The following is a 15,040-nucleotide window of genomic DNA, read 5'->3' on the forward strand; positions in this document are numbered from 1 at the left end:
CGACAGTCAGTCAGCCCATTGAAAGAGCCAGATCATTTGTCCTGGCCAATCCTCCTGCCCACGCCTGACATTAGGCTCCAACCACATCCAGCATTCAAGGTTCAGCCTTAACTGTAGTCTCTCCTTTTTCACCTACAGGTGCCCCTTCCCATTCAAACCCATAACTTCATAGCAAGTTTCAGGAGGATTAAGCCAAATACAGATATAGTATTCCTGGATATATAAATGTTAAGAAGCAAAAGCATAATATTCTCTGATACTGGTAAATATTTTAGTTAACCATAATATTTTTTTATATAAATAGTCAAATCAGGGCTTAATTATTGGAGGGAACTTTGAGTCGTGTTTCTATAATATTTTCATCGCTCCATTAGGAGCACATATTTATGTTGTTCTTAGATTTTTAAGCTTCCCAAATTGTAAAAATCATATATTCTGATGAATCTATCTAGAATACCAGCTGACCAGTGTCTAGAATCTAAAAATATTATCCAGGGACAATATGAAACGAAACTTATTTCAGTGTGTTCATTGAAAGGAGAATGTCTACTCACTGTTTAAATATTGGATGTAGGTCTGTTCCAAAGACAACAGTCACTGATTTATCACTGCAAACTGCTCTCATTTTATTACAAACCAGTGCTTTTGGCTGCCCGTATTCGGAAATGAACTTGAAAAAGGAGACAACACTCCATGAATGTGTGAGAGAACAAACACAAGCAAATTTGGAATCAGACTCTTCACATTTAAAATTGAAAAATCTCTGTAATTTGAACTTCAACAGAAAACATGAAAAGGTGAACAGTCATCCCAGGTAAGGAACTTTTTGAAAATGTGAAGCAGAAAGTAAACCATGTAGAATAGTAAAAGAACAATTTTGTTAATAGTAATAATTCATCATATTTCTTTGAAAAATTTCTTTTCTGGGAATTATTATGATCACTGGCTCATAGAATTCATTTAAAATATTTTATTTTCATTTGATCTTCATTTAAAAATATTTTATTTATCAAAATGTGAATGTATCTCTTTGTAAATGTATATATTACATATAAGCAATAGAAAGCATATTTCCTTTACAAAATTCTATAAAATTTCCTTTTACCTTGATAACTTTTTTATTCTTTGGATTCATTTTATAGAAATGATTCTTTTGGCACATGGCCTAGCATTTGTACCCAGCAAGTCATATCAGAATGTCCTCTCCTACCTGCTAACTTGTCTCTGTCATCTTGAATCCAAATGTACCTCAGATACGATTTTTTCTGACTCTGAATAGTTTCCTTTTGATTTTTTGATAACACATCATCCTTTTGTTTTGAAATATAAATTTACATTTAAAGTATCAGGTTCCAATGTTTATTTACATATCATCATTTTCTAAAGAACCTTATTTGGCATTTTTTAACCTAAATTAGTAAATATTCTAAACAACATCGTCTCTATAAAGGAGCTCAATTCTCCATGCTGTGAAGAATAAACCCAGAAAAATCTAACACTAAGTAAATGATTGGAAACCAGACAGAGAAAGGAGAAGTGGGAAGTGGGTGTTTTCAGACCCGTCTGCAGGCAGAAGGCAGTCATGTTCAAGCCCTTGCATGACGCTGGCCCCTCCTTCTGCCAGCTCTGAGGGAGCTGCTGCTGAGGGCGGCTGTGTCCAGCCCTCCAAAGCCTCGCTCCTTGCACTTGGCAGGTGGACAGGGAAGACGTGCCTGCCTCTCTGTGGAGCAGAGTCTGCACTGGCCATTTACACCTTCAGTCCCTTCAGGGGAGCTCCTTCCTCCCAGGGGAGACCTGTTCACCTTCAGCTTTCTGCCCATTTACACCTTCAGTCCCTTCAGGGGAGCTCCTTCCTCCCAGGGGAGACCTGTTCATCGGGAGGGTACACTTTTCACACTCTGGACTGTGGGTTTCACACTCTGAACTTTGGGTTTTGTGGGGTTTTTTTGGGGGGGGAGGGAGTTTCATGCAAATGTTGTTATACAGAATTTGTGTAGCATTTCAGTTTTGTTAAATAGTTTATTTTGATTTTGATCCTTGTGCACACGACTGCAGATTAGCTCCCCTCTAGCGCATGATCTATGTGCTATGGACATGTGTGCCTCTGTTTCTGTTGCTGAATCTTGCATTTTTATTTGTTATACACCCACTCCTCTTGTTGAAACCTCACAGGTCTAGTTGTTCTTCACTGTGCTCACACCCACACTGTTTACAACTCTAAGTAGTTGAGAGCTTGAACATCCCATTTTCTAGTTGAGGGAGAATTTTTTTAAACTGTTTTCCAAGGAACAATGCTTATTTATTTCCATATACTGTATCTATTTGCTTTATCCTTGCTATTCTCTGCTTTTATCTTTTTCCCTACTAAAATCTCAGTCAGTCTCTCTTGTAAATATTTTAGGCATTCATCCTCAATGTCAAAAGCCATATAAACTGAGCAGATCTTTGAACTGTTCTAAAAAATAATTGCAAAGTTGTATTGTCTCTGAAGTGAGCTAAACTTTTCCTTTCAGCATAGATATACATATATGGCTTCCCCTGTCTTGAACTCCCCTTAGTAATTTTCTCTTTTCAATATATTATTATGCATTTTATCATTTTAAAGGGGCTTTGCACTTAAATAGCTCAGATAAGCATAATTACTACAGATAGGAAGAAATGGGAGAAGGTTAGTTGCTATTTGAGCAAAAAGTCACACGATCCTTTTCTATCAAATCCTATTTCATGTATGCACAGAACTGTGCAAGCAGCTGTATGGATAAGGGGAGTAGGGGCACACATTTGAATTCTTAAATCTTCTTTTGCTTTCAAATCTCAAGACCAAAGCTATCATTGCACTCCAATCTGTCCACTTTTACTTTGAACCAACCATCATAACAGTGTTTAAACATTATTGGCAGTTGTGCCCACTGTGACTCTATCCCCCAGCTCCATGACACCCTGTTCATGGTCTAGAATTCCAATGGGAGTTCAAAGACATCAACAAGGAATAATATGTATTCTAATTATAAGGAAATAAAGTATATTTTAACCCAACTCACAGTTTCCTTATAGTTATTTCCTAAAGTTGCTTTTCTTCTAACCCAAGATATCAGGTACAGGTCAGGGAGAATATTTAAATTCTATCTGTTCTACATGGTAAGAAATAATTTTTACTTGGTTCATGTACAAACATAAGCATGGGGGCTAAATTAGTGTAAATTAGAGTTATAATTTCCACTGGCCTCCAATCCATCCATCCGTCGCTGAGCTCTGGACAGGACTTAGTAATTTCTCATACAAGCAACACTTGTCACCTTAGAAATTCCAGACTTTTGTGTAATTCACATGCAAAATATAAAATTAATTCTTGACACTCTTCCAAAATCAATTAGATGCTGCCCAACAATTTAATGGATTTTGTCTTTTCCTTAACTGCATCCCAGTTTTTTGTATATTTTTAAAAAGTATGTTTGTTCTCATGTTAATCTTTGAAGAGAGTTATTAGTAAACATTTAGTCTCCATAATTTTGTAGTAGAAATAGTCTATGTTCACATTTTCTTAGTAGAGGGTCAAGTTTTAAAATTGAGTGGATTATATACTAATAGATGTTTATAAAATTAACCTTCATAGCAGTAGGACTACATATTAATACAACTTTAAAGACTAGATTCATAATAGGTCACCACTACTGAAAAACTATGTAGGTCTTCCTTTTCCCTTGTACTAACAGAGTAGTGGGATAGTCATGGTGCATTAAATAGAGGCATATGACTTTATGCTTGAGTGTCTTTCCTTTGGGTATGTACTCTAGAAGGGAAAAAGCCTTTAATTTGTTTAACAGTCTATAGTTTTCACATACATTAACTTTGGAGCTCGTGTAGTCTTGTGATTTAGTCAAAGCGGAAATTACTGTCATCATAGCATTGCCATTTAGGTGAGGGAGTAAAAATCCTTACTTGTAGCTGATCTTGGACCCAAACATAGGTAGTTTCATTAAATTCAGAGTATTCCTAGTCCAGTAAATTAATAATAGTAACACCAAAATATTAATACCATTCACTTACTTTGAGCTACAAAGCATTGTGCTACACAATTTTTATACATCATCCTGTGCATTTTATTTCATTGTCACAACCACCTTTTGTGTGGTTAAGTGTTCTAATTCTGCTTTTATAATGTAGGCATCTTAAGATTAGAGATGTTATTCAAAGTGTCCAAGATCACACAGATAATCAATTGAAAAGTTAGGATTGGAATCTAGAACTGCCTGACTCCAAATCCTCTACATGTTTCAACTTAAGACCAGCAAAGGAATGACAGTTTAAGATCTTGAAATTGCCTGGCTGGATTTAAATGTAGACTACTCTCAGCTGCTAGCTAAAATTCTCAAGGTCATCTCATGATGCATTTATTTCTTATTTTGTGAAAACAGAATACTAAAGGGGAAGAATCTTAACTATGTTTTTTCCCAAACTGTTTATTCTTATGTATATATTATAAATAAGAACATTTATAATCTACCTTGAACACATTTTATTGTAATATACTAAAGGATTCTATCTGCAACAAGGGAATACAATGATACTTATTAAAAACAGTTTTATCATAAAGAATATTACTTTGAAATGCAACTCCCCCACCTCTCCCTATATTCTGTTAGCTAGCTTCCCCAGGCCAGAGCAGGACATTTCCTTTCTGGCATTTCCAACCCAGCTAAGTATTCTTTAATGACTTCTTTTGCCTCCCCAGAGCAGTGTTTTATACGTTTTAATTCACACAATTGGTAGAACCACCATTAGTTAAAATACCTGTCATATTCAATCATTACTATTAAGAAGATCCAAGAAACTGCCTAATAAAGCTACTTTGTTTTTCCTAATGCCTGCCATAAAATAAATTTTATGCACTTCCCTAAGGCCTGTATTGATGATGAAAATGGTTGGGGAAAGTTATGGTAATCACAGAATGGCATGTAGTGGAATAACTCCTTAATGATCCTCATAATACATTCCACTGCCATGAGCCAACTAGTTTATTTCCACTATTTAAATTAACTGCAACATAAATACCTTCTCTGAAGTCCATTCTCGGAATTAAAATAGTGTTAGTTGGTTGTTCCACATATTAACTTTCCAAGTTATTGGATAAATTTTATTTAATCCATCAGCCTTTTCTCTCACTCCTTCCCACATAAATTCTCTGCTTTAGGGGATAAAGTCTACCCAGTGTCTCACCCCTTGTCATCATCTGCAATATTGTTATTTCCATTCTTCTTGCCTTGTTTATCCATGCCTGCATCTTCTCCCTTCTCCAAGGCTCATCTCTCTCTCTAAATTTTCTATAGCAGTTCCAACCCATATGAGATTCTTGAGGTTAGAGATTGTGTTCTACATGTCTCTGTATTTCTGACACTTAATATAATGCCAGACACTTCATAAGCACTCAGAAAATTAAGTACATTTTGAGCAACATTATGTGCCAGGGACTGTCCTAGGCTCCAGGATATGGATCAAATAAGGGACGACCCCATTCCTTGTTCTTAGCTTATGCATGTGTGTCTGCATGTGCCTTTTTTACTACTTGTGTTGTGTGTGCCTTATTTTTTCAAAAAAATTGGAGGCTGCTAAAGGGTTATGAACCAGTTTTCATTATGGTTTTGGGTGTGTTGTTTTTTTTTCATTAATTTTTCCATTGTAGGACTTAACAAGTCTCAATTGACTGATTCAGATATAAACATTACCTCTTAGAATCTCAATGCCTTTACCTGTAAAGTGAAGATAAAATATGAGGCTTAGATTTTGACTATAGATATATGGATAAATATAGATGTAAGATAGATGTAGTTATAGCCATATAATTGGACCTGGCACATAGTAGAGATTATTGAAATAGTAGTTCCCTATATTCTTTTCGTTTTTATAAAAATTGTTGATTTTAAAGTCTTGCAATTCTACCAGTTCTAGTTGTGTATATATACCACACGTCTTTGCACCAATCATAGAAAGTTAGACCTTTAGTTATTTGAAATATTACTCAGCATCTGGAGCTACATTGGACCCTAATCAGTTGAGCAGTGAGCAAAGCACCAAGACACCAGTTCCTTCTGGGCCTGTAGAGGATGGTGGCTACAGGAAACCTGCAGGCCTTCCACACCAGCTCCTGCCCAGATCACACTTCAGGTGTGATGATCCTGGAGCTTACAATGGGGCAGGACTCAAACGATGATCTAATCCAACTTTTTCAACGTAGAAATAAGGATATCAAAGCCAAAGAATTTATTTCCCTGTTGACACTGTTATTAGTTGCAACATGTCAGGACTACTCCAAGCCCTAGTGCTACAGCAGTGAACAAAACAGACTGAAATCCTGGTCCATCCTGGTCCTTTTTAGCCTTTACTTAGTGATAAGAATGTCACACCAGCTAGGAAGTGGCAGAATGAGGATTTGTTCTCAAGCAAAATGACTCTAGTCCCTGCAGCCTTGGCAGTGGGCATGCAGATTCACTCATTGCATCAGCACTCATTCATTCAGCAAATATGCATGGAGCTTCTTCAGTTGCCAATTGGTGTGTTAGGGGCTGGGGAGGAGGTGAACAAACAGTCCCATCTCAGCAGGGAGTATATTTCAGGTGGAGGAGATGGAGGAGTAAAACAAAAGTAAACCATGAATGAAGAGAAAAATCACAGATTGTGATGGGTGCCATGAAAGAAGTGAAAGGGTAACACTTGAAATGCTTTCAGCTGTTACCTATATTAGCATCCCATGGACCATAAACAGATCCAAGCCTTAAAGAAAAAAGGGAGCGGTATTCTGTTGAATATTTTGAAAATTGAAATGAAATTAGGTATGTCAAGATCAGCGCAGGAGTGTAGACAGAAACTGTGATGACATGAAAGGACCTGGCCCTCTTTGGCTCAACTCATCTTGGTTCCTTTGGCAGTTCATTGTAGTCTTATGTTTCCTCAACAAAGTTACTGTTTTGCTGAAATGTTATAAAATAACCAGTGTATACCTTAAAAAGACCTTTACAAATACTTTTCTGAACTGGTTCTCTTGCATTTTACAGTTTATTGTGAATCTCTGGATTTCTGGAATCCTGTCTTGGCCCAGGCTCTTAGTAATTAAATCCCATCTTCTGCTGTAGAACAGTGTGTGCTAAAATGCTCATGGTTCTTTGCATAAAGCAAACATTGGTGTTCTTGCACCCCAGAAAAAAATAAAGTTGTTGCCCAAGCACCAGCGGGTATTTTTTTCTCATCTACCTACATACCTAATCTAGCTTTAAAATAATTATTTCCCATTCATTGTAAATAGTAAAATGAGGAAATTAACATGTTTTCCCCCTATGTAAAGCCATGCTTGTGTATTACAGGAAAATGAGAAAATATACATTAGTAAAAGTAGAAAAATTAAACATTGAAAACATTTAATAATACCCATACCTTTCCCTATCAAACAGTATAAGTTAAAGGCTTATAAGAATATGACAAAATTCCTAGCAATAATTCAGGTAATATAGAAGTATAAAAAAATAATAAATTCTCATTTCCCACTCCTGAACTCTGATGCTGCATCCTGGTGTGTGTGTGTGTGTGTGTGTGTGTGTGTGTGTGTGTGTGTATGTGTGAATAGATTGTCATGTTGTATTCTACACCTGTTCTGTGTTGATGTATGTATACAGATATGTAGATACACACTCTTTTTTAATTACATTAATTTTTGCTAAGGTTTCTTTGAAAGTTAGCTTGTATCTACTCTGGGTAGATTGCTACATAATCATGGTAAATATTGGGAAAGGTGCTGCATTCCTGAAAGGTAAACACGGGGACACTACTTTCTGAGGCTTCCACAAGATACACGCATATTTTATCCCAAGTATATAATACTGGACTGAGCAAAGCACCTGTAAGTAAACCAACACTTATCACCAAAAGAAACATAATTTGGTCTTGGACTTTAATTTTTTTTTTAATTTTTTTATTATTAGTTAAGGTATTACAAATGTGTCCTCATCCCCCCCCATTAACCCCCAACCTCCCCCACACACACACTCATGCTACCATCCCCCTGTTGTCCATGTCCATTGGTATGGCTTATATACATGTATACAAGTCCTTCGGTTGATCTCTTCCCCTTACCTCCGCCCTCCCCTACTTTCCTTCTGGGGATTGATAGCCTGATTGCTGTTTCTCAGTCTTTGAGTCTGTCCCTTTTCATCAGTCTATGTTGTTCTCTATAATCCACAAATGAGTGAGATCATGTGGTATTTATCTTTCTCTGACTGGCTTATTTCACTTAGCATAATGCTCTCCAGTTCCATCCATGCTGTTGCAAAAGGCAAGAGTTCCTTTTTTTTTTACCGCAGCATAGTATTCCATTGTGTATATGTACCACAGTTTTCTAATTAATTTTTATATGGAAATGTTCTAAAAACATAGACAACTAAGTACCCACAAAGAAAAAATAAATTTGCCATGCAAAATCATTGTTTGCTGCCTCAAAGAAAGTCTGAAGATAAAAGATATTAGCTAAAAAGTATGTTTTACTTATTTAACAATATATCATGGATAATCTGCCATGTCAACACAAGTGGATTCAGTGCATTATCTTTAATAGCTGGATCATATTCCACAGAGTGAATATGCCTTAACTATTTCACACATTTCCCTACTGACAGGTATTCAGGTTGTTTCCAGTATTTTTCCACTTATAAATAATGCTGCATAAATATTTTCATATGTGTGTTATTTATTGATAATTTATAATGCAGTGTTTTTAAAGTTTAATTACTTTTTACTTACCAACTAAACATATTGTATAAATCCTTCTTTGGATTGATAGCATCTTATAGGTCCTTGATTCATTTTGCTTTACTATAAATAAATTCACATATACAAATATACATACACAGAAGCATGCATACAGTATGTAGGTCCATGGGAAGCTTTTGCAGTCCTTATAATTTACCCCCGCCTGCACACCCACCTCAGGGCACACCATGCCCCATGACTAATTCTTCTCACTCCCTACCTTCCACATGATCATGCCTTTGCTGTGTCCCTCTCAGTACTTCCCTTAGTAAAATTTGTTTTGAGGTTTAGCTCAAATTCATCTTCTCCTGAGAGGTTTTTCTAATCTCTCCGACCTTTAAGCAGGAAATCCCCCTCCTATTTTGTGATCCCACAGTGATTCTTCGTTTCTCCATTGTAGCCCTTTCTCAGTCTACTTCATGTGAGAGTTTGCAGCATGCACAGCTGCATCCTCCGTTAGATTATCAGTCTCTCGGCAGCAGGCACCATCTTGGTTGAATGCAATGCCTGCATGTAGGAAAAGCTCCAAAAATGTTGATTGGACTTGGACAATTTGTCTAAAAATAAAAGACAGTCAGAGCCCAATATTTGCCTTTCAAGCCCTACTATAACTAAATGCAGTTATCAAGGCAATTTTGGGGAAAGATAGCAGTGTAAAACAGTCCCATGTGGTGTGTACATTCTGGCCTAGGGACCTTTTCCTTTCCTTCTAGAACGGGTCAGAAATGTTTTCTGTACAGGGCAGATTAAGTATGTTAGACCCTGCTGGCAATAAGATCTCTGCTGCAGTTAGCAATTGAAAGCCTTCGTGGACAGTGAGTAAACGGATGAGCATGGCTGTGCTCTAGTCAAACTCCACTTACTAAACAGGCAGTGGCCAGGATCCTTCTGTGGGCTGTCATTTGCCAACTCCTGCTCTAGAAGGTGTCTAGCTACAGTTAAACTGAATTAAATTCAAATTCTAGCTCTTCTTTTTGGACTCTTCTGCTTACTATGTGACTTTGGGCCAGCCACTTACTCTCCATTTTCAACACATAAACATAAGATCCATAGTACCTCCTACAGGTTAGGCCTCTGGTTCAGGGCCTGGCATTTGAACACAGAAATGGTAGCCACTAACTGTGGTAAAAAAAGAAGGAACTCCTACCATTCGCAACAGCATGGATGGAGCTGGAGAGCATTATGCTAAGCGAAATAAGCCAGTCAGAGAAAGAAAAATATCACATGATCTCACTCATTTGTGGAATATAATGAACAACATAAACTGATGAACAAAAACAGATCCAGAGACAGAGAAGCATTGATCAGACCATCAAACCTCAGAGAGAAGACCGGGCGGGGGCGGTGAGGCGGAGGAGGTTAAGGGGGAGAGATCAACCAAAGGACTTGTATGCATGCATATAAGCCTAATCAATGGGCACAGGCAGCAGGGGGGTGAGGGCATGAGTGGGGGTGTGGGTGGGGAGGCAATGGGGGCATAAGGACATATATTTAATACCTTAATCAATAAAGAAAAAAATAAAAAATAAATTAAAAACTGGAAAAAAAAAAAGTAATGGTAGCATAGAAAGAGTGTCAGAGAACATGCAGTTTCCTTTTTCAACTGAAAGTAGAAAAATCCTAAAGAAAAGGCGAGAGGAAAAGCAATGGATATCAGAGATTATTGGATGACGGTGGCAGGTCCCACAACAGAAGCAGTAATCCTCCAAGTCAGTGGTCAGCAAACTCATTAGTCAACAGAGCCAAATATCAACAGTACAACGATGGAACTTTCTTTTGAGAGCCAAATTTTTTAAACTTAAACTATATAGGTAGGTACATTGTTATTAATTTAATTAGGGTACTCCTAAGGGTTAGGAAGAGCCACACTCAAGGGGTCAAAGAGCCTCAGTTTGCCGACCACGACTCTAAGTCATATACACTCCTTTATGAGAATGAGTCAGGACAGACAGACAAGTAGCTTGACTTGCTGCAGCAATGGCAGTACTCTTAGTAAAGATTTTGAAGATTGTTTAGAGTGCTTGGAGCTCTGATAACTATATAAAATGTACAAGCCAGGCTTTAAGAATTATTGGTGAAATGCTAATATGTGCAAATTGCAATGGTATTACCTTTTTAGCTAAAATACAAACAAATATGAATCTCTGGCACCTTACTAGCCTAATCATCTGCAAGCATAAAACTGGCAGTGTGCAATAGGCTCTTTTATGATGCGACACTTCAGTACCTTTCCCACCGCCATCAGGATGAGCGCAAACACTTGAGAACAGCATGCAGGGCTCTCCACAGCTTGGCTCCAGCTTATTCTTTCAGCCTCGCTTTTGATCTTCTCTTTCCTCGCACAGCACAGATGCTTCATCCAAGTAAGTTGATTAGCTTATTCCCGTCCCAGAACACTTCTCCCTCCCATCTTGCTTATGCCCATTCTATTCCAGTCTAATTCCCTAGACCTTTGCAAGCCCATCAGTCATCCACACTCCCACTCATCAGGACCAGCCACTAGCTGAGTCCTCTGCAGAACAATCCGACTGGCCGAGTGCCAAGTAGCATCCTCACTCCAGCTGCCAGGGCATTATTATTATTCTCTCTCCTTTTCTTTTGGGCCACGTGTGGCATCTCAAAGCCTTCTGCAAATGCTCAGTACACCCTAGTGGAAGATGTTGTGTACCCTGAAGGAAACTGGATTTGGAGTTTGAAGGCTTGAATTTATGTCCTGGCTCCACCATCATCTCACTGTGTGCCCCAGATGGGCAAGTGGTTTAATATCTCTAAGCCTCAGTTTCTTTATTAATAACAAGGGTCCTAACCTACCTGTGGAGTTTTTGTGAGAATGAAATGAGGTTCAATGACATCTAGAGTCCTTGGAAGTACCTCTCTCCCTCAGGAAATGTAACCGAATCTGAACTGTTTACAGGATTTGCCTTGGTGTATCTCCCTAGTGATGTAATAATTTTGAAAGGAAACTATGACAAAACGTATTTGCGATTAATTGTAGTACCTGCTATGTTTATAAAAAGCCACTCAATAAATTTAGTGGATTTATTTTTACATTGTTTTTTAAAGCCCCATCAAATTTATGTAAGGCATCTGAGCTTCCCAGGAGAATCTTACTACTCTGCACCTATGTTGTGCCTTCAGCATTCCATGTTGACTCGCTCTCTCCGCCAGATGCTCGCTGCTCACGTTCAGGCCCTCTTTCTATAATTTATATTCTTCCCTATAAGAATGCAAACAAACAAATCCTGGTGATATGTATAGAGAAAAATAATGAAATTGTACACATTGAATTAATGAAAATATTCCACACATTTTATGCATGTCCACGATGCATAAGAGTTTGTATACTTTTTTATAATATTTTTTTCACTTAATTGTTCAGAGCAGTTAGTGAAATTGTACTGTACCCATTTTGCAGATTGGGAAGCTGAGACCTTTAAAGTTTAAATATGCACCCGAGTCACAAGCTTAGGACACGGTGCTAAACCATGCAGCTAGGTTTTCCTACACTAAGGGTACTGGTCTCTGCATAGCACCACAGGTGGCTAACTACCTGGAGTTAGTGTGCTCCACAGTAGCTATGTAGGGCCTCCTTTCAAGGTCCAAAAATAGGATTTCAGTATTTCAGTAGAAATTCTTTCTCAGTTTCTTGGTGTGTGTTTTTATGGGGGGGGGGGGGGGAACAGCCTTAATTGTTTTAAAAAAAAACAAAACACCTCACTTATAAGTTGAATGTATTTCTACCATGACATACATATTTATAGAACCTATAGATAAAATTACCTCAATTATTGTACAATTCACTTATCTTCTATGTAAGGTTTGAGTAACTGAATGAGATTCCTCATTTAAATCAGAAATTGAAACAGTGTTTGCATGCCTACTTCAAAGGCGTATTCCTGAGGATAAAATGAGAGAGCTGCTATCCAAGTGCAATTACAAAATATATTTGCAAAGCAAGTTATTATCACTTTCATTAAAATCACAAATATTACAGATGAATTGATCAACTACCTCAAGTTATGTCTACCTAAAATTAATTATTAGGTAATTAGCAACACTGGAAAAGTTTCATTTTACCTGGTAGAAACTACCACACTCTGAGCCTCAAATTTTTATAAAGTTCCATTCGAGTTACAAAATTAGTCCTTTCAGCATACTGGAACATTTAAAAGTTAATTAATTCTCTGACATTCAGCAATATGGGCAAATTACTTTATACAGTTATTCAGGCACAATGTATATAATCTTCTGATTAAAATAAGAGCTAGAATAATCAGTAGCAATTATTATTTGCCCACCTACTCTCCCTAGTAGCTCCTTCTCAGAATCTGAAGAGATTATTCTCCAGAAAGTTTTAAAAACATTTGGCAATAATGGAGGAGGGGAGACCTTTAAGTCTTCATGTCAAAGTTAGAGTTCCTTAACAAAAATGTATTTTTTAAATATTAAATTGAAAAAAATTCTGACAAAGTTTCTGTGGAGGAAAATACCTACTAGTTCTCTATTGCTTACCCTGTGGCTTCTATTTAAATGTGTGCTGCTGTCATGAGTTATTCCTACCTCACAGGATAATGAATCCAGGTTTTATTTCTGTTCTTTGTACAGACATGTTCAGCAGGCAAAGTGTTTGAAAATCAAAGAAAAAGAAGATAATGACTTGGATAATCTCTTCAGAGGTAAAACACTAGCAAAACCACAGAGTATAATTTTTGTTGTGAAGATGTCTTGCTTGTTTGGTTGGTTGGTTTTAACATTCTGCCAGGGAATGGTGGGGAGAACTGCCTGGAAGTCAAGAGTCTTGTAGTCTAGTCCCAACCGTATGAGTAATAATTTCTGTTATTCACTGCTCTGAATGTTAATTTTCTCATTTTTAAAGTGAAAGGACTAGACTGTGATTTCTTTGGTACTCACTCATGATAGGACAAATCTAAGCTTTTGGAAGTAAAAGCCTCAGTGGTAGAATATTTTTCTGCCATCTGCAGAGGGCATGGAGGGAAACCAGAAGTGGCTCAGTGCACTTTTATAAGTTGGTGGAACCTGGAAATGTACCTCATTAGTAAGACAGGCAAGAATGTTATTGGGGGGAAAAGTTTAATTATTTAAATCTGAGTATAGGAAAAAGAACTACATGTTTTCATTTAATTATGTTTCTTGCCAATTAAGGTGAAATCTCATGTATAATTTTGAGGTTCTATTGTAGCAAGCTAAGGAATAAATTATCCCGTGTTTGCATTAATTTAGTGCAATACTTTTCACTTGGTCAGATTGAAGCATATGTAATTAATTAGTATCATGTCTTTAGCCATAGTACTTCCTTATGTTTGTATCTCCCAAAACATGGTAGGAGATCTGTTTATCTTTTAGAAAAAGATAGTGAGTTTTCTTCTGACTTGGCCAAAAATGCAACAAATTAGCCCAATTTGGTAACACTGCACTTCATCTCCAATGCAATCACCTGTTCTACTTTTCTTAGAGAAACACAGTGTGCTTGGCAGTCATTGAACAAAAGGGCTGTGACTTCTATGAGCAGAGTTCACCTGCTCATTTCAGGGAGGACCCAAGCTCAGCTTGTGGTTGGGAACTCAGCCACAGAGGAGGGAGGAATCTTCTCAGAAAATGGAGGGCAGTGAAGTTACTCCGGTTTCCTTGTGCACCTACACATTTCTCCATAACCAAAGGGATTTCTATGTGACATAACTGGTTCTGAACAGCGCTTTACAGAAAATAAAATAAATAATTGATACTTCAGAAACTGCCTCATACAAATGTTCTAATCTATTCTGTAAACATGTTTTGGAATGGCACATGGAGCCCTAAAAAAGTGTTAGTGTGTTAATTTATATTTTGACACTTTTGAAAACATCTCCACAGAGTAATTATGTATATGTTCCTGTTAAAACAGATACACAATTTTGTAGTTCACATAGTAAAAGTAGTAATGAGGAGCATCTTTGTAAAAATAGAAAAGATCACTAGCAAAATGCATTTGCATAATGGGAAAGATGTTTAGTATGCACTTGTTCTTTTCTGCATCATTTAAACCATATGCGTTTATTTATTCGTGCTTCCACTGTGTTCTTTAAACATTTTGATGTCCTCATGGTGAAGGTCTATGATCACAGATTTGGGGCAATAATGATATAGGAGGTGCAGGAATGCACCCTGCCTGATGCAGAGCCCACAGCTAGCTACTGGGATCCATAACCCTCTCTTGTTGAGAAAATGCGTTCTGGGATCCATTCTAGTC

At 37.3% G+C, this 15,040-nt stretch overlaps 1 protein-coding gene across 1 annotated transcript in view; it reads left to right on the forward strand.

Moving 5' to 3' along the window:
- L3MBTL4 (L3MBTL histone methyl-lysine binding protein 4) overlaps window positions 1-13,710 on the forward strand; it is a 222,369-nt gene extending 208,659 nt beyond the window's left edge. Inside the window, exons 15-17 of the mRNA XM_036322701.1 lie at window positions 641-814; window positions 13,399-13,469; window positions 13,670-13,710. Of these exons, the coding sequence (XP_036178594.1) occupies window positions 641-814; window positions 13,399-13,469; window positions 13,670-13,710 (286 nt within the window). The remainder of the gene's footprint in view (window positions 1-640; window positions 815-13,398; window positions 13,470-13,669) is intronic.
- The last annotated feature ends 1,330 nt before the right edge of the window (window positions 13,711-15,040 follow it).

This window comes from Myotis myotis, unplaced genomic scaffold (genome assembly GCF_014108235.1).
Source record: "Myotis myotis isolate mMyoMyo1 unplaced genomic scaffold, mMyoMyo1.p scaffold_m19_p_9, whole genome shotgun sequence".
NCBI lineage: Eukaryota > Metazoa > Chordata > Mammalia > Chiroptera > Vespertilionidae > Myotis > Myotis myotis.